We start from the raw sequence: 25,208 nt of genomic DNA on the forward strand, positions 1-25,208 counted from the left end.
TTGCAATTACCAGCAATTTTTCGAAGCATACTGTGCCTTGGCGATTGAAGTGCTCGTCCAGATGGTTCTTGAATGATGCGAGATTAGGTGCCTTCACCACCCTCTCAGGCAGCACGTTCGATATTTCCTCTACCCTCTGGGTAAAAAAATGTTACCTCAGATCCCCTCTAAACCATTACCCCTCACCTTAAACCTATGGGGCTGGATTCTCCGTAGACCCGCGCCAAAATCACGTTTGGCACGGGAGCGGAGAATCCACTTTAATTCTGAAATAGGGCCCAGTGCCGGTCCGCCGGTTCTCCGGGGCCAGAGAATCGGTGAGATCGCGAAGTACTGCGCGCGGCTGGGGGCCCATTGCCAGAGGCCAGCCCAGCGATCCTCCGCTCCCAACCGGCCGAGTTCCCGACGGCGTGGAACTAACGTGCTATTGCCAGTCGGGATGCTGGCGTGACGACTGCAGACTCAGTCCGCGGCTGCCCTGGTTGGGGGGGGGGGGGGGGAGCGGAAATAGGTGGCGGGGGAGTGCTAGTGCGCGGTTAGATGCTCGGGTGCGCGCCGATTGGGGGGGTCTAACTTTTGCGTCTGGCTCCGCGGTCTGAGTCCACCATGGAGCTCGGCTCGGTTGCTGGAGGACACCGCCGTGCGCATGCATGGACTCCAAACCGGAAGTGCAGGGGCCCGTATCCGCAGCTAAACCTGCGGCATTTACTCCGGGTCCCTGCTAGCTCCCTGCAGGGCATTTAATTAGCTGTACTTTTTTCCAGGAATCTCTGGGGTAAAACTCCAGCATTTGCACGTCGGCATGGGGACATAGTCCCATTTTGGGAGAATCCAGCCCATGGTCTTCAACACCCTCTGCCATGGGGAAAAGATTCTCACAATCTACCCTGTCTATGCCTCTCAGTATTCTTTTCTTCCTCTATCAGATCCTCCCTGAATCCTCTCTGCTCCAGGTAAAAGAAACCCAGCCTATCCAGTGTCTCTTCATAGCTGAACCTTTCCATCCCAGGAAACATACTGGTAAATCTCCTCTGCACCCCCATCCAGTAAAATAACATCCTCTTGATGGTGTAACGACCAGAACTGCACAAAATATTCCATCTGTAGCCTAACCAATGTTTTATAAAGTTGTACCAAGACCTCCCTGCTCCTATATTCTATGCCCCAGCTAATGAAGCCAAGCATTCTGTATGCCTTCTTCGCCATCTTATTTACCTGTGCTGCCACCTTCAGGGTCCCTTTGCTCCTCAATACTCTCTAGGGACCTACCATTGATTATGATTATCCTACCCCTATTAGTCCTCCCAAAATGCATCACCTCACAATTATCAGGATTAACTTCCAGCTGCCCAAGCTCTGCCCAACATACCAGCTGATCAATATCAGACTGTAGCCTAAGACTATCCTCATCACTATCAACAACACCAATTTTCTGTCATCTGCAAACTTACTAATTATACCTTCTACATTCACATCCTAGTCGTTAATGTATATAATAAACAGCCACACTGAACCTCACACCATTACTGTGGAGTGCCACCTTCACCTGACTGAAAGCTGCCCCCTTCTTGCCAGCTCCACAGTTAAGTGCTGGTGTATACGAATACCATCTCCTTCCCAGTTCACCACACGTCTTTGTTTCACCCAACCATTGGGGTGGGGTGGGGGGGGGGGGGGGGGGGGGACTTCCAGTGGTAGTATGTAGTGGAAGTCGCACGTTGGGTGCCGCCTGCTTGACGTTCTGGTTTTTGGAGTTTAATGCCCGGTTCCAGAGGCAGTTTTTGGATAAGCTGGTGCAGGCATAGGGAAGGAGGGGAATGTCGAAGAACCAGAAAAAAGTCCCTAGGAAGGAGGGGGCTTATTAAAGTTCACCATTGAGTGAACGGGTGAGCCCAGCAGCAGGAAAGATGGCGGAGGCTGGGTCGCTGGGTGGGGCCGTCACCTTCACAGTAGACTTTGGCCAAAGTGATGGATGGAGAATTTGATAAGCAGTTCAGCAAACACATGAAGGTGATGCGTATGGAGATAATGGCAGCGATGAAGGAACTGGTGCTAGAGGCGATGTCCCCGGTGAAGGCGGCAGTGTTGAAGACATTGGCCGTGATATGGGAGCAAGAAGAGAAGCTGAAGGGGGTGGAGAAAGCACTGACGCAACATAGTGACCAGCTCCCCTCGATGGGTGAGGAACTGTGGAGGGTGGTGGAGGCCAACAAAGGATTCAGAGCCAAGCTGGAGGACCTGGAGAACAGATCGAGGCAGCAGAACCTGAGAATTGTGGGCTTGCCTGAGGGGGTAGAAGGCCTGAGGCCGACTGAGTACGTCGCGAAGAAGCTGGCGGAGCTGTTGAGGGGGTGTTGGGAGAACTCTCCCAGTATGAACTGGACAATGTTCATCAGTCACTCAGGCCCAAGTCAAAGACAAACGAGCCACCAAGGGCAGTCATTATTTATTTCCACAAATTCCATGTCAGGGAGAAGGTCCTGAGTTGGGTGAAACAAAGACATGAGGTGAAGTGGGAAGGAGATGGTATTCGTATAGACCAGCACTTAACTGTGGAGCTGGCAAGAAGGGGGCAGCTTTCAGTCAGGTGAAGCTGGCACTCCACAGTAATGGTGTGAGGTTCAGTGTGGTCTACCCGGCGAAGTTGAGGGTGGCCTTTAATTCGAGGGACTTCTACTTTGAGAAGGTGGAGGTGGCGGAGGTTCGTGAAGATGAAGGACTGTGGTTAAAATGAGAGATAGGACTGGGTTTGGTTCTGGACTGAAGGAAGGGGGGTGAAATGCTGGAAACAGCTTCATCTCTTGTTTCAGGATGTGTATTAGTTCTGTATGTGCGGGGGTCAGTTGAGGGTTTGGTTTTTGAGTTGGTTCATGGGGAAGGTAGTGTACCCTTGGATATGAGAGTATTAGGCTTTGGGGTTATGGTGTTTTTTGGATCGTGTTTTTTTGCACTGGTTTTGTTTGTTTGTCTTTGTTTTCAGGGACTGGGTCATGGGGGAGGGGATTGGGAGGAGGGGGGCCTGGACAGGAGCCCCCACATTGGCAAGCAAAGGTCGGCTAGTGAATGGGAGTGTGGTGAGGGGAGGGGCCATGGTCACTGGAACCTGGTCAAACAGGTTTCAATGGGCCTGGGAGGTGTGAAAGGTGGGGGAAAGGGATCGATATTGGGAGAGGTGTTTTCAAGAGGAAGTGGATGGGGGATTCTTGGGGGAGGGGGGTTCAATAGCAACAAAGGGATGTGACGAGTCAGGCCCAGTGGGCAGCACTCGGGGTTATGATGATGGCCGGACAGGAGGGGAGGGGGGTGATGACCCCAGTCAGAATAATAGCATGGAATGTGAGGGGGCTAGGGGGACCGTTGAAAAGGTTGAGGATATTTGTACATTTAAAGAGCCAAAAGGCTGATGTGGTGATGCTGCAGGAGACCCATCTGAGGGCAAAAGATCAGGTGAGGCTTAGGAAGGGTTGGGTGAGTCGGGTTTTCCATTCGAGGTTCGATAACAGGGCTCGGGGGCTAACGGTATTGGTGGGCAAGAGGGTAAGGTTTCAGATGGAGAAGGTGGTGGCGGATCAGGGTGTTAGACAAGTGATTATGATGGGGCCATCAGAGGGGAGGCTGGTGGCACTGGCAAGTGTATATGACCCCAACTGGGATGATGCAGAGTTTGCAAAGAGGGTGCTGGGTGCCATCCCAGATTTGGACAGCCACGAGTTAATAGTGGGTGGGGGGGACTGGAATATGGTGCAGGAGCTGAAAGTGGATAGGTCTCAGTCACACTCACTGGCCCAGTCATTGGGGGGGGGGGTGGGGAAGCAGTGAAGGCTCCACTCACATGGCCTCATTTGAAGAGCCTTCTAAGACATCCTCCCTCATTACTGCAGTGATGGTCTATAAATATCCCAAACAGGATCTATGGGGTGGGAATGTTTGTCTTCCCATGCTCCTTGTGGAATACGAGCTCCCCCCCCCCCTCCCCCCCCAACCCCTGCTAGGGGCTGGGTATCTCAATTACCCAGTAAGGCACCGACCATGAAGTTTAAACTAGTGTGGCAGGGGGTGGGAATCGGAACAGCAAGCCAGTAAGGGAAGAAACTGGAGAAAAAAGTGACTGAAATAAACATAACGCAGAGTGAGAGCAGGCAGAGGGGAGCCGCAGGATTCAGCGGGCCTGTAGGTCTGGAATGCATTGGCTTCAAAGCAAGTATAACAGGTAAAACAGATGCGTTGAGAGCCTGAATTACTGCATTGAACTATGATGTAATTGCAATTACGGAGACATGGTTAAAGGAGGGACAGCACTGTCAGCTTAACATTCCGGGATATCGATGTTTTAGACAGGAAAGAAGGGGAAACAACAGAATTGGGGGAGTTGCATTGCTGATTTGGGAGTAGATCACAGCTGTATTGAGGGAGGACACATTGGAGGGATCTTCTACTGAGGCACTATGGGTGGAGCTCAGTTATAAGAAGTGTGAAATCACAATGTCGGGAGTGTACCATAGACCTCCCAACAGTCCGCAGGAGACAGAGGAGCAGTTGTCTAGTCAGATACTGAAAAGGTGTGAAAAACGCACAATAGTTGTGATGGCTGATTTTAACTTCCCCCATATTGTCTGGGAATCCCTTACAGCCAGAGGCTCGGATGGGGAGCAATTTGTTAGATGTGTCCAGGAGGGCTTTTTGATACAGTATGTTGACAGTCCAACCAGGGAGGAGGCCATCATAGACTTGGGATTGGGGAATGAGCCAGGTCAGGTGATTGATGTTTCAGTGGGGGAGCATTTTGGACTTTGCGACCATAATTCCATAAGATTTTGAATAGTCATAGATAACGTCAAGACTGGCGTGAGGGTGCTTAATTGGGCGAGGGCCAATTACATCTAAATCAGACAGAAACTGGGGAATGGGGATTGGGAGCAGCTATTTGATGGCAAATCCATGCCTGACATGTGGGAGGCTTTTAAAGGCCAGTTGATTGAACTGCAGGACAGAAATGCCTCTGCGAAAATGAAGGATAGAAATAGCAGGATTCGGGAACCATGGAAGACAAGGGAAATTGTAAGCTGAGTCAACAGGAAAAATGAAGCATCCATTAGGTCTAGGCATCTAAAAACTGAAGAAACCCTTGAGGATTACAGTGAAAGTAGGACGGAACTTAAACGTGCAATTAAGAGGGCTAAAAGGGGCCATGAAATGTCTTTAGCAAACATGGTCAAGGAGAATCCTAAAGCTTTTTATGCATATATTAGGAGCAAGAGGGTAGCAAGCAAAGAATAGGCCCACTTAAGGACAATGGAGGGAAGCTATGCGTGGAACCACAGGAAGTGGGTGAAATCCTTAATGAGTACTTTGTATCGGTATTCACAAGGACATGACAGATACTTAGGTCAGGGATAGGTGTGTGAATTCTCTTGAGAATGTCAATATATCAAAGGAGGAAGTGTTGAGTATCCTAAATTGCAGTAAGGTAAACAAGTCCTCAAGGCCTGATGGGATCTATCCCAGATTACTGCGGGAGGCAAGGGGAGAAATAGCTGGGGCCTTAACAGATATCTTCACATCCTCTTTACCACAAGCGATGTTCCAGAGAATAGGAGAATAGTCAATGTTGTTCCCTTGTTTAAGAAAGGAAGCAGGGATAATCCAGCAAATTATAGGCCGGTGAGCCTGACATCAGTGGTGGGAAAGCTTTTGGAAAGATACTGAGGGACAGGATATATGCACATTTGGAGAAAATGGACTAGTTAGTGACAGGCAGCATGGTCTTTACAGGGAGGTCATATCTCACCAACTTGATTGAGTTTGTTGAAGAGGTGACAAAGAAAATTGATGAGGGAAGGGTTGTGGACGTAGTTTATATGGACTTTAGTAAGGTGTTTGACAAGTTCCCACATGGTGACTGGTACAAAAACTAAAATGACATGGGATTCAGGGTGGGCTGGCCAGATGGATACATAACTGGCTTAGTTATGGAAGACAGACAGGAGCGGTGGAAGGATATTTTTCTGAATCGAGATCTGTAGCTAGTGGTGTTCCGCAGGGATCAGTGCTGGGACTTCTGTTGTTTATAGTATATATAAATGATTTGGAGAAAAATGTGGGTGGTCTGATTAGTAAGTTTGTGGATGGCACAATGATTGATGGAGTTGCTGATAGTGCCGAGGATTGTCAGAGGATACAACAGGATATAGATAGATTGGAGATTTGGGCACAGAAATGGCAGATGGAGTTTAATCTGAACAAATGCGAGATGATGCATTTTTGAGGATCAAATCCTTAGGAACATTAACATACAGAGGGATCTGGGCGTGAAGGTCCACCGTTCCCTAAAAGTGGCAACACAGGTGGCCAAGGTGATTCAGTTTATTTTATTAATAATGCAATGCCCCCTCCTTTCTTACATCTCCCCCAATCATGCCTGAAACCTTTATACCCTGGAATTGAGTTGCCAGTCCTGCCTTTGTTTCAACCATGCCTCAGTAATTACAACAATATAATATTTTCACATGCTGACCAACACTCTACATTCCTCTGCCTTACCAGACAGGCTCCTTGCATTAAAATAGATGCAATTTAGCCTTCCAATCCTCCCATGTGCCTCATCATGCCCATGATTGCACTTACCTAGTTTTCCTTCTATATTTGATTGCACCTTGCTCCCAACTGTACATCTCCTCTGTGTCCCATCTCCCTGCCAAACTAGTTTATATCCTGCCCAACAGCACAAACAAACCTCCCAGCAAGGATATTGGACCCCTTATGGTTCAGGTCCAGCCCATCCAGCTTGTACAGGTCCCATCTGCCGCAGAAACTGTCTCAATAAATCTAAAGCCCTCCCTCCTACACCATCCCTTTAGCCACGCATTCAGCTGATCTATCTTCCTATTCCTGTGCTCAAGAGTGCGTGGCACCAGAGGTAATCCCGAGATTACAACCTTCGCAGTCCTGCTCTTCAATCTATGACCTAACTCCCTAAATACCTGTTATAGGACCTCATCCCTTTTCTACACATGTTGTTGGTACCAACATTTACCAAGGCCACTGGCTGCTCACCTTCACCCTTCAGAGTGGCCTGCAGCCGCTCTGAGACATCCCTGACCCTGGCACCAGGGAGTAAACATACTATTTGAGAGTCTCGTTCGCAGCCACAGAATACCTGTCGGCTCCCCTTACAATTGAGTCTCCCATCAGTAAAGCTCTCCCAGTCTTTGACCTCCCCTGCTGTGCAGCAGAGCAAACTATTGTGCCACAAATATGGCTGTAGCTGCTTTCCCCGAGAGGCCACCCTCCCCACAAGTATCCAACATGGTATGTCTGTTTGAGAGGGGGATGACCACAGGGGACTCCCACACTACCCATCTACCCCTCTACTGTTCCTGGTGGTCGGCCAATGCTTTTCTGCCTGTGCAGCCATTGCTTATGGTGTGACAGCTCGCTAAATGTGCTATCCACAATGTCCTCAGCATCACAGATGCTCCGTAGTGTGTCCATCTGCAGCTCCAGCCATGCAATGTGGTCACTCAGGAGCTGCAGTTGGACACACTTCCTGCACATATGGTTACCTGAGACACTGTGATTTCCCACATATTGTAGGAGGAGCATTCCACATGGCTGAGTTCCCCTGCCATACCCGTCAACTGAGCTCTTAGTTTCTACCTTAAATTTAGAGTACATGTTATGCAAGGGATCCTCCTCTATATGAAACACTAGCTACTCCAAAACAAACATTCCTGAAAGAGTTAAAGGGAAGAAATACCCATCTGATTGTTATTCACCAATCAGCTGCCTGCGCTGCCGCACGTCACTTTCTGAAAGATGCCTTCACTTCGAGCTCTGCTGCGGCTCACCTTGCTACTCCATCCCACTGCTTCCTTACAGGTCAGTTCCCAATTGTGATCTTACTGACCCTCGAACTACCTGTTTGCACCCAACTCCAAAGCACTCTTAGTTAGCTAAGCAGTACTCACAGTGAAGCTGCATATCTTCCACATTAAATGTAAATATCACTATTCCTACTCCATTACAAAAGAATTTCCTTTTGGAGGCATGAGGCAGTGAGATCATTGTGTCCTTTCCAGTCGCTTTGTTAATGTTGGTTAGAGATAAGTGTGATTAGCATCACCATTGCGATCAATTCAGTGAGAGAGCCATGAAGACAAAATTGAGGAAGAAGGTCACAATCCATTTGAACTGTTCTAAATGGGAGAGAGGCCTAGGTTTTTCAGTCATCCCACCACAAGCTACTTTCTTTATGCTTTAACATGTTCTTTTTTCCATTGTAGGTTTCAGTAAAGAATCTGGCCAGCACGGAGATGCTTGTGAGGGGGACAGCGGGGGTCCTTTTGTAATGAAGGTTACTATTTTACATGTTTATAATTACTTCATGTTTTGCAAAGCATTATGACTTGGTTGTGTCAAAGGGTGAATGACTCTGCTGCAAATGTTATTCATACCCTGCCTGGAAAGGATCTATTCATGTTTTTTTTAATTCATTCATGGAACGTGCGCATCGCAGGCTGTGCCAGCATTTATTGTCCATCCCTAAGGGGGTAGTTAAGAGTCACCCACCTTGCTGTCACATGTGAGTCACAAGTAGACAGGACCAGGTAAGGATGGCAGATTTTCTCCCCTGAAGGACATTAGTGGACCAGATGTGTTTTTCCGACAATCAATAACGGTTTCATGTTCATCATGAGACTTTTAATTCCAGATTTTTTATTTAATTCAAATTTCACCATCTGCAGTAGCGGGATTTGAACCGGGTCCCCAGAGAATTACTCTGGGACTCTGGTTTACTAGTCCAGTGACAATACCACTGTGTCACCGCCTCCATCACCTCTCTGTCATATGAACATGCAAACTAGGAGTGAGCCACTCAGCCCCTTGAGACTGCTCTACCATTCAATAAGATTGTGGCTTATCTGAATGTAACCATCTGGCCCCGAGAACCTCTCATCCTCTTGCTGATTAGAAATCTATCTACCTCCCTCTTAAAAATTCCACCACTTTTTGAGTAAGGGAGTTCCATAGACACATAACATCTACAAGAAATCAATTTTCCTTAAATGGGTGACTCCTTATTATTCTTGTTCTAGATTCTCCTACAAGAAGAAATATCCTCTCCACAGCCACCCTGACAATACCTCTCACGATCTTATATGTTTTAATCAAGTTGCCTCTTACTCTTCTAAACTCCAGTGAATATAGACATAACCTGTCCAACCATTCCTCATATGATAACCCACACATTCCAGGTATTATTCTAGGAAACCTTCTCTGAACTTCTTCCACTGCATTTACATCCTTCTTTAAATAAGAATTAATACCTTAAATAAGGAGACCAATACTGTACACAGTACTCCAGATGTGGTCTCACCAATGCCCTGTATAACTGAAACATAACGGGCGATATTCTCCTCCCCACGCAGGGTGGAAGATTTGCCAGAGCGTCGCGCAAATCGCCCCGACCCCTGCACGCGATTCTCCCCCCCCCCCCTTGATGGAACCATCAATTCTACGGACACGTGCTTGTAGGATTAGAATAGCGGTTTTAATATACTTACAACAGAGCCAGCCTGTTAGCCGTTGAACTTTCGGTGAACTGGCTGGCTGACTCTGTGGCACGGATCTTTATACAGCAGCTCCAGGGGGAGGAGTTCTGGGCGGAGCCAAGGGGGGAGCCCAGTACAAACTCTCGAGTACTCCCAGAGCTACTCCCCCTGGTGGTCAGGTAGTGCAACTGCACTTACAACATTGATACACATATATACTTGGAACAGAGTGACACCGGCAACTCACAATACCGTGTGAATTCTCATTCACCACATTCACGCCCTGTGAAAAAAATCGAGTCCGGCGGGGGTGGTGGCTCATGGAGGTACTCTGTCCGGTGGACGAATTGTTCGTTTCGATCTGCAGAGCACCGGGGTTGCAGCCTCTTGCGGTGGCTGGGTGGGTGTTGAGAGCTGGAGTACGATGGCAGACTCCGGGGCGGGTCTCGTCCAAACTTAATACACCTCTGGCTCGACCGGAGACTGGGGGCGCTGGGGGCGGGCTGGTGCTGGCGCGTGGAACCGGTGGGGCGAGCTTGCGGAATTGGGGATGCGAGGGGGCGGCAGCATAGGGAACGGGGTAAGGGGTTCCTCAGCGGGGGTAGGGGGGGCTGGATCCAGCGGGTGACAGGTCCTGAAGGGATACTGTGTCCTGGCGACCGTCCGGGAACTCCACAAATGCGTACTGGGGGTTGGAATGGAGGAGGCGCACCTTTTCAACAAGGGGGTCAGTTTTGTGCCCTCGACGTGCTTCCTCAGGAGGACCGGGCCTGGTGTCCTCAGCCACGCCGGAAGTGAGACCCCCGTGGTAGTGCCCCTAGAAAAAATGAAGAGCCGCTCGTGAGGGGTTTGATTTGTCGCTGTACAGAGTAGGGATCTAATTGCATGGAGCGCGTCTGGGAGGACTTCTTGCCATTGGGAGACTTGGAGTTTTCTAGACCGGAGGGTCAGTAGGACGGTCTTCCAGACCGTCGCATTCTCCCTCTCCACCTGCCCGTTCCCCCTGGGGTTGTAGCTGATAGCCCTGCTCGAGGCGATGCCCTTGTCGAGCAGGTACCGACGCAGCTCGTCGCTCATAAAGGACGAACCCCGGTCGCTGTGCACGTAGCTGGGGAAACCGAACAGGGTGAAGACACTATGCAGGGCCCTAATGACTGTGTGGGAGGTCATATCAGGGCACGGGATGGCAAAAGGGAATCGGGAGAACTCATCGATGATGTTGAGGAAATAAATGTTCTTGTTAGTGGAGGGGAGTGGCCCTTTGAAATCGATCGCAAGGCGTTCAAAGGGCCTAGAAGCCTTGACCAGGTGGGCCCTGTATGGTCTATAGAAGTGCGGTTTGCACTCTGCACAGATCGGGCAGTCCCTGGTGACCGCTTTTACGTCCTCGTTGGAGAAAGGCAGGTTTCGGGCTCTGATGTAGTGGGCGAGCCGGGTGACCCCTGGATGGCAGAGGTCAACGTGGATGGCTTTCAGACGGCTGATCTGCGCGCTGGTGCATGTCCCGCGGGATAGGGCATCCGAGGGCTCGTTGAGCGTCCCCGATCGATATTTAATATCGTAACTATAGGTGGAGAGTTCGATCCTCCACCAAAGGATTTTATCATTTTTTATTTTGCCTCTGTGCGAGTTGTCAAACATAAAGGCAACCGATCGTTGGTCGGTGATGAGGGTGAACCTCCTACCTGCGAGGTAGTACCTCCAGTGACGAACAGCCTCCACGATGACTTGTGCTTCCTTCTCGACAGAGGAGTGTCGGAGTTCTGAAGCGGATAGGGTACGGGAGAAAAATGCAACGGGCCTCCCTGCCTGATTTAAAGTGGTTGCTAGAGTTACCTCTGAGGCGTCGCTCTCAACCTGAGAGGGAGTGGATTCATCCACCGCCCGCATGGCTGCTTTGGCGATGCCCTCCTTGATGCAGCTGAAGGCCTGGCGCGCCTCAGCAGACAGGGGAAATCGTGTGGCATTAAGGAGTGGGCGGGCTTTGTCCGCATATTGAGGGACCCACTGGGCGTAGTATAAAAAGGACCCCAAGCACCGTTTGAGGGCCTTGGGGCAATGAGGGAGGGGGAGTTCATGCAGTCCGGGTCTGGGCACAGGACTCCGTTCTCCATGACGTAGCCGAGGATGGCCAGTCTGTTTGTGCGGAAAACGCATTTCTCCTTGTTATAAGTGAGGTTTAATTTCTGTGCCGTTTGGAGAAAACGGTGGAGGTTGGCGTCGTGGTCCTGCTGGTCATAGCCGCAGATGGTAACATTGTCCAGATACGGAAACGTGGCCCGCAGCCCGTACTGGTCTACCATTCGGTCCATTGCTCGTTGGAACACTGAAACCCCGTTAGTGGCGCCGAAGGGAACCCGGAGGAAATGGAAGAGGCGGCCATCGGCCTCGAACGCCGTGTAGTGGCGGTCCTCTGGGCGGATTGGGAGCTGGTGGTATGCAGACTTCAGATCCACCGTGGAAAATAGCCGATATTGGGCGATCTGGTTAACCATGTCTGCAATTCTGGGGAGGGGATACGCGTCTAGGAGCGTAAAGCGATTTATGGTCTGACTATAGTCGACGACCATGCAAAATTTTTCCCCGGTCTTGACGACCATCACCTGAGCTATCCAGGGACTATTACTGGCCTCTATGATCCCCTCAGTGAGCAGCCGTCGGACCTCCGATCGGATAAAGACCCTATCCTATAGGCTGTATGGCCTGCTGCGAGTAGCTACTGGCTTGCAATCTGGAGTGAGATTGGCGAAGAGAGGAGGGGGGAGGGAGATGCGCAGCGTGGCTAGGCTGCAGATAGTGAGTGGGGGCAAGGGCCCGCCGAAGCTGAGGGTGAGGCTCTTGAGGTTGCACTGGAAATCCAGGCCTAATAAGAGTGGCACGCAGAGGTCAGGCAGGACATAAAGTTTAAATTTTGAATAACTAGCACCTCGAATTGTGAGCGTAGAGACGGTGCGTCCTTGGATTTGGACTGAGTGGGAGCCCGAAGCAAGGGCGATAGTTTGGCTCACAGGAAAAATAGGAAGCGAACAGCGTCTTACCAGCTCTGGGTGTATAAAGCTCTCGGTGCTCCCGGAGTCAAAGAGGCATGGCGTGTTGTACCCGTTGATCTGGACCTCCGCCATCAAACTTCGTAGGTGCTTGGGGCGGGATTGATCTAGGGTGACCACGTTGAGTTGCGGGCCGCGTGATGAGTGCCCGGGAAAGTCGTAGTCATCCGAGTGGGCATCCGGTCGAGTAGATGCCGGTACGTTCTGGCGAGCTTGATGCAGGATCGCTGCGCTGAGTTGCGGGCCGCGTGATGAGTGCCCGGGGAAGTCGTAGTCTTCAGATGAGCTTTCTGAGCATGGAGATGTAGATGGGGCCCGTGGATCACACGTGGTGAGTGGCGAGGAAGATGGCGTCCAAGATGGCGGCCCCCATGAGTCGCATGTGGCCGGCCCCATGGTGGGGGTTTGCCAAGATGGCGGCCCCCATGGATCGCACATGGCAGGAGGGGGCGGAGTCGGGGCGTAGGCCGCAGCGTTTCGGGCCCCGCGGGCCCGCTGGTGTTGGAAGCGATTTGTTCTTTCTACTGGGGAGTTAGAAACTGGGGCTCTTTTTGCGAGGCACACTCTGGCATAGTGGCCTTTCTTCCCACAGCTGCTGCAGGTCACGGATCGGGCTGGGCAGTGCTGCCGCAGGTGCTGGCTTTGGCCACAGAAATGGCAGGCTGGGGCAGCTGAGTAGCTGGCTGGAGCAGTAGAGTGACTGGCTGGGGCTGCAGAGTAACTGGCTTTGGCAGCGCGGTAGCTGGGGGGCCGTGCGGCACAGGCCTGGGGGGATTGTTGGTCGGGGGTCCACGATGAGGTTGCGGGGTCCGCGGGAAATGAGGTGAGGCTGCGGAAGGAGACTTCCATAGTGGTAGCAGCCTCCACCGTAGTAACTAAGTCCTGGGCCCCCTTTTCTAGCAGTCTTTGGCGCACATAGTTAGATCTAAGGCCCGCTACGAAAACGTCCCGCACAGCAAGCTCCCTATGTTCAGCCGCGGTAATGGCTTGATAATTACAGTCATTAGAAAGATTGTTCAGTTCCCGTACAAATTCGGCTAGCGTTTCTGTAGGCCGCTGACGGCGAGTCGTAAACACGTGGTGTGCATAAACCTCGTTAATGGGCCTAACGTACATTTTGTCCAATATCGCCAGCGCTGCGCTGTAAGAACCGGCCGGATTTAGCTGTGTGGAGATTCTGTGGCTTACCCTCGCGTGCAGTAGGCTGAGTTTTTGTTCCTCCGTTGTTCCGGCGTTGCTGGCTTCTGCCAGGTAGGCCTTAAAACATCTCAGCCAGTGGGAAACAATTTCTTTAGCCTCTGCATCCTGCGGGTCGAGTTCTAGGCTTGAGGGCTGCTTCCATGATTTACTTTGACTGTTTCGTAAGTATATTAAATTGATGGAACCAACAATTCTACGGATTAGAATAGCGGTTTTAATATACTTACAACAGAGCCAGCCTGTTAGCCGTTGAACTTTCGGTGAACTGGCTGGCTGACTCTGTGGCACGGATCTTTATACAGCAGCTCCAGGGGGATGAGTTCTGGGCGGAGCCAAGGGGGGAGCCCAGTACAAACTCTCGAGTACTCCCAGAGCTACTCCCCTGGTGGTCAGGTAGTGCAACTGCACTTTCAACATTGATACACATATGTACTTGGAACAGAGCGACACCGGCAACCCACAATACCGTGTGAATCTCATTCACCACACCCCCCCCCCCCCCGGAACCAGCGCCGTGAGAATCGCGGCACACCACTCGGTGAGCAGCGATTCTCTGGCCCGGATGGGCCGTGTGGCCGGTGAAAAAAATGACATTCCCACCGTCGCCGTCCACACCTGGTCGCTGCCGGCGAGTACTCAGCGCGAAGGCGTGGGGGGGGGGGGGCGGCCTGTGGGGGGGTGGAGGGGGGCTCCTTCACCAGGGGGAGTCTCCAAAGGGGTCTCGCCCGCGATCAGAGCCCACCGATCGGCGGGCCGGCCTCTACCCCCCCGGACCTACTTTCCGCTGTGGCTGGTCCATGAACACTGACCCGATGTTGGGTCAGGGCCAGCGCGCGTAAGAAGTTCCCCGCGCATGCGCAGGATGGCACGGCCCAACTGGGCATGCGCAGGATTGAGCTGGCCCAACTGCGCATGCGCGGGTTGGCATGGCGCCCATTTTGCGCGGTGTAAGGAGGCTGGAGCGGCGTGAAGTGCTTCAGCGCCGTGCTAGCCTCCTTTGGGGGCCAGAATAGGTCGTGCCCGGGCCCTGTTCACGACGGCGTTCACGACGGCGCAAACACTTGGCCTCAATATCGGAGAATCGCCCCCAACCGCTTTACTTTAATATTTAATTCCCCTCACAATAAACAATAACATTCTATTGGAAATAAAAGCTGATAGTCCCACTTTCTCAATGCAATCCTCCAAACGTGGGATAGGATAAGAGTTCATTCTTGTAACTTCATTAACCTTTCTATAGTCCACACGCAACCGTTGGGTACCGTCCAGTTTTGGTACCATCACTATGGGTGAGCTCCATTGGCTGCAACCCACTTCAATGATGTCATTTTTCCTCTGGACGGTAACTCAACAATTTATCCCAATTTTTAAGAACATCCTCGTTTTCCAATTTAATTTGAGGTATGTCAAATTCACAGTCATCTGGATTTGGTTCATCACTTTGAGTTAGAATCATTAAAACCTCCACCTTTTTCTCTCCTTCCCTTTTAAAGTACCTTTTAAGCATATTCACATGACACACTCGGTGAGTCTTCTTTCTGTCTAGTGTTTTTACCACATAATTCACCTCACTTTATTTCCTTTCAATCTGATAAGATCCACAAAACCTAGCTTTTAAAGGTTCATCTACCACTGGTAACAACACTAAAACTCTATCTCCACTGGCAAAACTATGAACTTTGGATTTCTTGGCGCTACCCGTTTCATCACATTTGAGCAACTTTTAAATGTCTAGCCAATTCACCTGCTCTATTTAATCATTCCCTAAAATTTGACACGTAATCCAATAATGTAATTTCCGATTTCTCACTCACCAATTTTTCCTTAATTAATTTAAGTGGTCCTCTTACCTCATGACCAAAAATTAGTTCAAAAGGACTGAATTTAGTTGACTCATTAGGTGCATCCCTAATTGCAAACAGTATGAATGGAATTCCTTTATCCCAATCCTCTGGATAATCATGACAATAAGCCCTCAACATTGTCTTTAATGCCTGATGCCACCTTTCTAACGCTCCCTGCGATTCTGGATGGTGCGCAGTTGATTTAAATTGTTTTATTCCGAAGCGATCCATAACTTCTTTGAATAACCTTGAGGTAAAATTTGATCCTTGATCCGATTGTATTTCTATGGGTAGTTCATATCTAGTAAAGAATTTAAGTCACTCCCCCACAATCTTTTTAGCTGTAATATTATGTACTGGAATGGCTTCTGTAAACCTAGTAGACACATTCATTATCGTCAAAAGATATTGATTCCCACTTTTCGTTTTCGGAAGCAGGTCTACGCAATCAATTAGGACCCTTCTAAAAGGCTCCTCAAATGCTGGAATGGGTATTAAGAATGCTGGTTTTATCACTGCTTGAGGTTTCCCTATCACTTGACATGTATGATATGATTTACAAAATTCAACTACATCTTTATGTAGTCCAGGCCAATAAAAATGTTTCTGGATTTTAGCTTGAGTTTTGCTTATTCCCAAATGACCTCCCATTGGTACCTCATGTGCAACTCGCAACACCTCCTTTCTATACCCTACCGGCAATACTACTTGATGAACTTCTGCCCACTTTTCATCCGCCTGCATATGTAAAGATCTCCATTTTTTCATCAAGACATCACTTTTACGGTAATTACACTCTGTTTTACACGCAGATTCCTCTTCCGTGTATGCTTTCTGATACATCCGTTTTATTTCTATATCTTTCTGTTGTAACTCTGCCAATTTTCCTGAACTAAAAATATCCCCCTCATCCACCACCTGTTCTTGTTCTTTTTCAACCATCTGATCAAAAATTGTTTCTGATAATTGCACTTCAACTTCATCTTCACTCTTTGATTTCTCCTCTTGTCTTAACCTGTGACTTTGCGACCTTGTTACCACACAATCCGGAAAAATCTCAGGATATTCGTTCTTCAGCACTTCAGTTGTCTGATTTTCCACTGGCTTATCAACCACAGTAGGCATCACTCCCACCTGCGATCCAGCTATATCATTACCCAAGATAAACTGTATTCCTGGACAAGATAGTTTCTCTATTACTCCTACTACACCTCACCACTCTTCACTGGACTTTCCAATCTTACCTTATATAATTGAACACAACTCCTCTCACTCTGAATTCCGCAAATACCACCGTTTCTTCCTAAGTTACATACCTCCTCATCTCCATTAAATATTGACTAGCTCCCCTATCTCTTAAAATTGTGACTTATTTACCTACTCCTCCTGATACACATGAGTAAACTTTACCACACAAGTAAATTCTTTAAAGAGATCTGGCACCTTTTTATCAATCACCTCTTGGTCAGGCTGTACAATCTTTTGCCCCTCCTTCGCTTCACTTGGGCTTTCCTTTCCCACTTTAACAAACCCCCTCTCTTATCCTGTTTTACCATATCAGCCTTCCCAGTGCTTTTCTTCAACCACCAACACTGTGACTTTCCATGGCCTTGTTTATTACAGTAAAAACATTTGAAACTTTTCATTGCTTTTCCACCCTCCTTGATTTCTTTTTTACTCTGAGGTACACTCTGCTTACTATCTCCCATCAGATCCCCTTTACCTTTACCACTTGAGTATTTCTCATGTGCCCAGTTTCTATCCCTCACAGGCTGAAACTGATGTCGGAAACCAAGCTTTGATTTATGAACTAATTCATAATCATCTGCCATTTCTGCTGCTAATCTCGCAGTTTTAACCCTCTGCTCTCCCACATGAATTCTCACTACATCAGGAATTGAAGTTTTAAACTCCTCCAAATGTATAATTTCTCTGAGAGCTTGATACGTTTGGCCTATTTTCAAAGCCCTTATCCACGTATCAAAATTAATCTGTTTGAACTCCATGTATGTTTGACCAAATTCTTTCCTTAAATTTCTAAACCTTTGTCTGTAAGCTTCAGGCCCCTGTTCATATGCACCTAAGATGGATCTTTTCACTTCCTCATACATCCCAGATACCTCCTCCTGTCGTGATGCAAACACTTTACTAGCTCTACCTACCAGCTTTGTTTGAATCAGTAATACCACATGTCCTGTGGCCATTTCATTTGTTTAGCTACCTTCTTTAATGAAATGAAAAAGGCTTCTACCTCCTTCTCATCAAACCTTGGCAATACTTGGACATATTTAAATAGATCTCCACCAAGCCTACGACTTTGATGCTCTTTCTTACTATCCTCATCACTATCATCCAACTGTACGTTCCCCTTTACGTCTGCCAATTTTAACTGACTGCCATGTTTCATGGCCATTTTCTGAAGTTCAAACTCTCTCTCTTTATCTTTTTCCCTGATCTGTATCTCCCTTTCTCTTTCTTTTTGTTCTGCTAGGGCTATTCTTTCTTTTCTCCATTCTTCTCTCTCCTGTTCGTTTTCCTCTCTCTCTCTTTCTTTTTCCCCTCTCTCTCTTTCTCTCTCTTTTTCCTCCCTTTCTCTTTCATATTCAAGCTGCTTCAATTCTTTCTCATGTTCCATTTGTTTAATTTGCAACTGGATTTTTGCCGTTTCCAATGTGTCAAACTGTATCTCAGGCAACATTAATTGCTTAGCCACCACCATAATTACCTCATCTTTTCGCATTTTGTCAGGTCATGTTAACTGCAATTATTTTGCTAAATCTAACCGTCTGCTTTTAGTCTCTGTCCGTAAGGTACTGCGGTGACTGTCTCCACCCCCAAAAACATCTGAGCCTCTGAAAGAACCATTGTCCACAACACATTCCCTACTTAAAGTGGAATACCGCACCTGAAAAGTAACCACAATATGCTCACCTCTCACTGTCTTTAAGTTCACTAAGCCAATCCAATAGATAAACTTTTATCCCAGACAAGCCCCCAATTTGTTATGGGCCAGGGTTTAGAGAACCCCAAAGTCCATCATGGAGTTCCCCTGACCCACAACCTTTAATAAATTGTGGTATGGGAGCACACGGCCCACTCTACAGGTGTGGTACAGCAGAAATGGAAAAGTATTGTTTAAAGCAAAGCAATGTTTATTCTATGAACTCAAGTTAACCTTTTTAAAACATACCGTGAACATCTTAGCAACCATCAATTCAAATACAACCCCCAAAGATGTGGAGATGCCGGCGTTGGACTGGGGTGAGCACAGTAAGAAGTCTTACAACACCAGGTTAAAGTCCAACAGGTTTGATTCAAACACGAGCTTTCGGAGCGCAGCTCCTTCCTCAGGTGAATGGCGAGGTATGTTCCAGAAACATTTATATAGACAAAGTCAGAGATGCTGGACAATGCTTGGAATGCAGGCATTTGCAGGTAATCAAATCATTACAGATCCAGGGAGAGGGATAAATTGTTACACCTCTTTAACCTGTGATTATCCCTCTCCCTGGATCTGTAATGATTTGATTACCTGCAAATGCCTGCATTCCAAGCATTGTCCAGCATCTCTGACTTTGTCTATATAAATGTTTCTGGAACATACCTCGCCATTCACCTGAGGAAGGAGCTGCGCTCCGAAAGCTCGTGTTTGAATCAAACCTGTTGGACTTTAACCTGGTGTTGTAAGACTTCTTACTGAACCCCCAAAGAATACAACAAGTAATCCTTAATAACTTCCCAAACAACATCCAGACAAAAGAAACACCTTTTAACAGAAGCACATCAGGTTTACATTCACTACTGAGAACATTTATAATTCTGAATTCACCAAATGATCAAGAGATAGTATTGTGATGGCAGAGAGAACAGCAGTACACCTGCTCTGTCTGGCTTCAGCTCCAACACTGAAAACGAAACTAAAACACACCCTGCAGCCTGCTCAAAAACTAAAGTAAAAAGCTGACAGACAGCCCAGTTCCACCCACTCTCTGGCATCACTGCAGCAGTAAACAACCTTTCTTAAAGGTACATTTCTTAAACACCCATTTCTTAAAGGTACTCTCACATGACACAAAGGTCTTGGACGATTTCTTGGATGGATGTAGGCAATCCATCTGTGTGAAAATGAGCTAGGGAGTTCTTCCAGTGGTTTATCCCTCACCAGAGACAGGTCATCTGGATCATTTTTATGTTGGTTTTGGAGCTCATTGTGCAATACCTGGATGAGGTAGTCCCACATTATAATGGTAATCACACTTCATTGGCTGTGGTGCACTTTGTGTCATTATATAAACACTGTTTTTCTTCCTACGTATCTAACGTAAATGGAAGAAATTCCTCATTAATATTTACTAAAGATATTTTTTCTGAACACCGTGCAGGATCCAAAAGATAATCGATGGTATCTGATGGGAATCGTCTCCTGGGGAGAAGGATGTGACAGGGATGATAAATACGGATTCTACACTTTTGTATTCAGGTTCCGAAAGTGGTTTATGAAAGCCATACGGTCGAAGAAGACAGCGTGAAGAGAATTAAAAGTTGAACTGTTCGACTTTAAAGAGAACATGGCTGTTTCTGATATCAACAAAGGAAATTAAGAATAATTTTGATGTTGATGAATGATTCTGTCATTCCATTGAATTAATTTTTAACCTGTTTATGAAATAAAGTTGAATTAATACTGATAGAATAGGTTTGAAGAGTTTTATTTTCCTTTTCCCTCTCTCTCAACCTTCCTCACCATTTTCCCATTTATAGCATACCTTGTATTTATTAACTACCAGATTTGTAACTGTTTTCTCTTCCTCTCTCCATGCCTTTCAAATAAAACAATTTTCAACCTATGGTTTCATTTGTCACACATATAAAGTGCTGTCTTTATTAAATTAATTCTGTGCCTGTTTCAACTTTCAATAGCCCCATTTAGTATCAAATGTTCTGGGGTGAATTCTCTGTTTGGGAGACTAAGTACTGACGCCCGGACTGAATCGCGAGTGTTCTCCGTGGACGAAAGCAGCGGCAGTCCTGGAATGATTCAGGTACCTTTAATGGGTTAGAACCAGCTCCCTGCAGAACTCGCGAAATCCCAATAGATGGCAACCCTCATCCCAGACAAGGTGATGGCACAGTTTGTGCTGGAGCACGCCCATTCCATTGATAGATCGGTTGGGGCCAAAGGGTACCTGGGGGGCGGGGCGGGGGGTGGGGGGTGGGAGAAGGGCCAACCCCCCCATTGTTTCTCCTTTGTAGGACGCTCTTGCGGATTCTGGGGCTCCTATCCACCCCACACAAATGTCATGATTGCTTTCTCAAACATTTACATGGATCCTGGATTTGCCTCCCTTTTTATGGGGATATCTGGAATGTCCAGTTTCAGTCTCACTTGGGCCTCCTCCCTTACTTCTTTTTCCAGTTAATTGCTGATTACATTAATGCTGTTTCCTGATCTCCTTCTCAACTGCAAAGGTTCATCAAATTTGCTTCAAATTTCCACCCTTCTCTCAGCCTCACATGGTTCATCTCTGACTCTTTCTTGACTCTGGTCTCCATTTCTGGGGATAAGCTGTCATTAAATATTCAGTTGACTGAATATTTGAACGTTGACTGACTCTTATAGCTACCGCAACTGCACTTCCACAAGCCCTACCTCCTATAAGGACTCCATTTCATTCCCCCTGTTTCTTCATCTCTGTCACATCTATTTGGACAATGTGTCCTTCCATACCAGTTCTTCCAATATGTCTTCCTTTTCCTCAACTGAGTATTCTACTCCCCACTGAGATTGACAAGGCCATCAATTATAACCCTGCAGTTATACTGTTACTCCTTGCTTTCTATTATGATAGGCCCCCTTTGTCCTCATCTTCCATCTCACCAGGCTCCATATTAATGGGATCATCCTGCCCCATTTCCACCATTGTCAGCATGACACATTCACCTAATACACTTTCCCCTGCCCTCCCCTTTCAACATCTGAAGGGATCTGTCCCACCACTCCTCAATCAACTCCAATATCCCTTCTCCTTCCTATGGCACCATTTCATGCAAACACCAGGTCCTTTCCCTCCTCCCTTCTCACTGTCAAAGGTCCCAAAACCTCCTTCCAGGTGTAATAGTGATTCATACGGATTCCTTCCAATTTAGTATAGTTTAGTATCGCTGCTTTTAATGTGGTTGTAGACCTTGAGGAGACAAAGTGTAGATTGAGTGAGCGCTTTGCAGGATACCTCTGTTCAGTCTGCAAGCATGTCACTGAGCATATCGCTGCCTGTCATGTTAATTCTCTACATTGCTCACAGTCCGACCTCCCTGATCTTGGCATCATACAGTGTTCCAATGAAGTTCAATGCGAGCTTGAGGAATAGCATCCTAACGTCAGATCAGGTACTTTTCAGTCTGCTGGACTCAATTGGTTTGAACAACTTTGGAGCAGAAACTCTGCCCTATTTTGCTTCCTTTTTCTTTGCTGGTATTGGTTTTGTTCGCGTTTTTCTCCTGTTTATATTTTGGCTGGTAGCTGTTCACCATGGGCGGTACAGTAGCAAATTGGTTAGCACTGTTGCTTCACAGCACCAGGAACCTGGGTTCGATTTTTGGCTTGGGTCGCTGTCAGTGCGGAGTCAGCACGTTCTCCCCGTGTCTGCGTGGGTTTCCTATGGACACTCTGGTTTCCTCCCACAAGTCCTGAAAGACATGCTGCTCGGTGAATTGGACATTCTGAATTCTCCCTCTGTGTACCCGAACAGGCGCCGTTGTGCGACGATTAGCGGATTTTCACAGTAACTTCATTGCAGTGTTAATGTAATACCACTTGTGACACTAATAAAGATATTATCATTGTGCTGTTCTGATCTCCTCAAAAAACAACTTTTTTGTTCCTTTACTTATCCCTTTACTTCTTGCACCACCAACTCTGATATAATTTAATCTCTCCTCCCTTCCTCCCTATCACAGGCCTACACTATTTTTCTTTCTCCCAGCTCTGCTCCTTCACTTAGAACCTATTAGGTCTTAAACTTTCTCCTTGTTATGAAGAAAGGTGATGGCCTGAACTGAAATCTGGGCCCTGATGCTCTGTTCACGAGTTGGAGTGGGATTGGAGGAGGGAAGGGTGGCAGGGGTGGGGGGGGGGGGGGGAGAGTTGTATCACAGAGGTACCTCAGACGATGCACTGGAGGGGAACCTCTGGAAGTCCCCACGTAAGGAATGTCTGGGTATTGCTGGGGAAGTTAAAACTTCCAATGGGCTACCACCCTGCCCCTGGAACCCTCTGATATCCGATTTAAATCACGGAATTTGGTTATTACAAGAATAATTGTCCGGCAAAGTTACAAGTATTAAAATAACTTCTTATCCTGGTGACAATAGTACAACCCAACGACTGCGCCGCCCCCCACCCCCACCCCATCCATGGCACTGGACCCGTTCCCTGGCCGTCCTCCCACCCTCACCCAACTGACACCCCCCACCTCCATGGCCATCACCCTCCCCCAAATATCTCCCCAATCCCCTGATTTACTGATCCCCCCCCCCCCCGACTAGCCCCACCTCCCCTCACCACTTGGTCCCACGACGTCACCACGACGCCCCACCCACTCAACACCCCCCCCCCCCCTCCCCCCCCCCCTCCGGAAGCCTGATGGTGATTGCCACTCTATTAACTCTATTGCCCTCTCCACAGATGCTGCCTGCCCTGAGTATTTTGAGCATTTTGTTTTGATTTCCAATTTCCAGCGCTGGTGCATTTGTTTTCTTAATTTTTAATAGTTTTGGTATTTTAATGAATGACTTAAATTCTCAATTGTAGTTTTACTGCTCTAAAATTGCATTTATCTTGTTACTTTTGCGTTGTGGGCCAGAGAGGAGGAAGACAGCAAGTCCTGGCTCAGTTTATTATTGACCCGTGTTGCTGGCAATTAAAGGAAACCAACAATTGAAGGCTTTCCTTCCCGAACAGTACTGTGGGTGTACTGTGGGGGCAGCACGGTAGCCTTGTGGATAGCACAATCGCTTCACAGCTCCAGGGTCCCAGGTTCGATTCCGGCTTGGGTCACTGTCTGTGCGGAGTCTGCACATCCTCCCCGTGTGTGCGTGGGTTTCCTCCGGGTGCTCCGGTTTCCTCCCACAGTCCAAAGATGTGCGGGTTAGGTGGATTGGCCATGATAAATTGCCCTTAGTATCCAAAATTGCCCTTAGTGTTGGGTGGGGTTACTGGGTTATGGGGATAGGGTGGAGGTGTTGACCTTGGATAGGGGGTAGGGTGCTCTTTCCAAGAGCCGGTGCAGACTCGATGGGCCGAATGGCCTTCTTCTGCACTGTAAATTCTATGTAATCTATGTACTTGCACCACATGGACTGCAGTCATTCAAGAAGGCAGCTCACCACCACCTTTTCAAGGGCAATTAGAGGTTAGCAACAAATACTGGCAAGATCTTCATGTCCCGTGAACAAATAAAAAACAAATAATTGGACCAATTGCCATGGAATGATGTAAATATATATATCTAAAGAGTTATGGACTGATGATAACCCCACCAGAACTGTTAAATGCAAATAGTGCTCAAAGACCTTGCATCAGTTATTTGCATAATTATTCACAGAAGTCCAAACTTGAGCAAGTGTAGAGTATGGAGCATACTTGTGGTGCGATTAGAAAATTGCATGTCAGTGAATCTTAAAGACATCGGAAAACATTAAAGAGAAATGTCACATATGAAGACAAAGGCCCGGATATTCCAGGGCCACAAGCAAGCCGCAGAATTCCCGTTGGCCCGCTGAATCGCACGCCGGATTAAAACCAGGATTCTCACCGGGTGTCAGACCTGTCATAAGTATCCCTGCCAGCCCCAACCTGCCGTAACAGGTCTCCTGACCCTCACCGGTAAAAACATGCTATTATGCTATTGTCGGGTTTGAAGCCCGATTCAAGTGCTGACTGTGTTGTTCCCGCCCCCCGAGACTGACGCGAGCATGATTTGGTTCATATTTAAAAACAAGTTCCTGGATACCCAAATTTGAAGCAGTTCTGGTGGCAGTGACGTGCTGAGCAGACACACATCAAGTGGCTCTCCTCCGGACCAGGATAAAAAGGCACTTTTAGTTGAATTTTGACCAAATTTCAAAGAATAAAATCCCTCAACAACTAAAGGGGTGTAACCAAGGAAAGATGCCAGCCAATGGGGGCTCAAGGGGCCGAAGAGACGGCAGAAGCAGCAGAAAGAGCCAAGACCAGCAGGCGGATGAGATGGGAGACCCATGAGGCGAAGGAGCCCCGGTTGAACAGGAGAGAGGATGGCCAATGACCCGAGCATCAGCCTTCCCTCCACCACCTGGATGGATGGAAGAGCTTCCTATTTTTAAAATATAAATTTAGTGTACCCAATCAATTTTTTCCAATTAAGGGGAATTTAGCGTGGCCAATCCACGTACGCTGCACATCTTAGGGTTGTGGGGGCGAGACCCACGCAAACACGAATGTGCAAACTCCACACGGACAGTGACCAAGATCTGAGATCAAACCTGGGACCGCGGCTGTGAGACAGCAGGGCTAACCCACTGCGCCA

The 25,208-nt window shown here is 48.0% G+C and overlaps 1 protein-coding gene across 1 annotated transcript in view; it reads left to right on the top strand.

The window, feature by feature from the left end:
* Positions 1 to 20,335, top strand: part of f2 (coagulation factor II (thrombin)) — a 128,178-nt gene extending 107,843 nt beyond the window's left edge. Inside the window, exons 13-14 of the mRNA XM_038807411.1 lie at positions 8,283 to 8,353; positions 20,025 to 20,335. Coding sequence (XP_038663339.1) covers positions 8,283 to 8,353; positions 20,025 to 20,171 — 218 coding nt within the window. The 3' untranslated portion in view covers positions 20,172 to 20,335. The remainder of the gene's footprint in view (positions 1 to 8,282; positions 8,354 to 20,024) is intronic.
* Positions 20,336 to 25,208: the final 4,873 nt, after the last annotated feature.

Source organism: Scyliorhinus canicula, chromosome 9, assembly GCF_902713615.1.
Source record: "Scyliorhinus canicula chromosome 9, sScyCan1.1, whole genome shotgun sequence".
NCBI classification, from domain to species: Eukaryota; Metazoa; Chordata; class Chondrichthyes; order Carcharhiniformes; family Scyliorhinidae; genus Scyliorhinus; species Scyliorhinus canicula.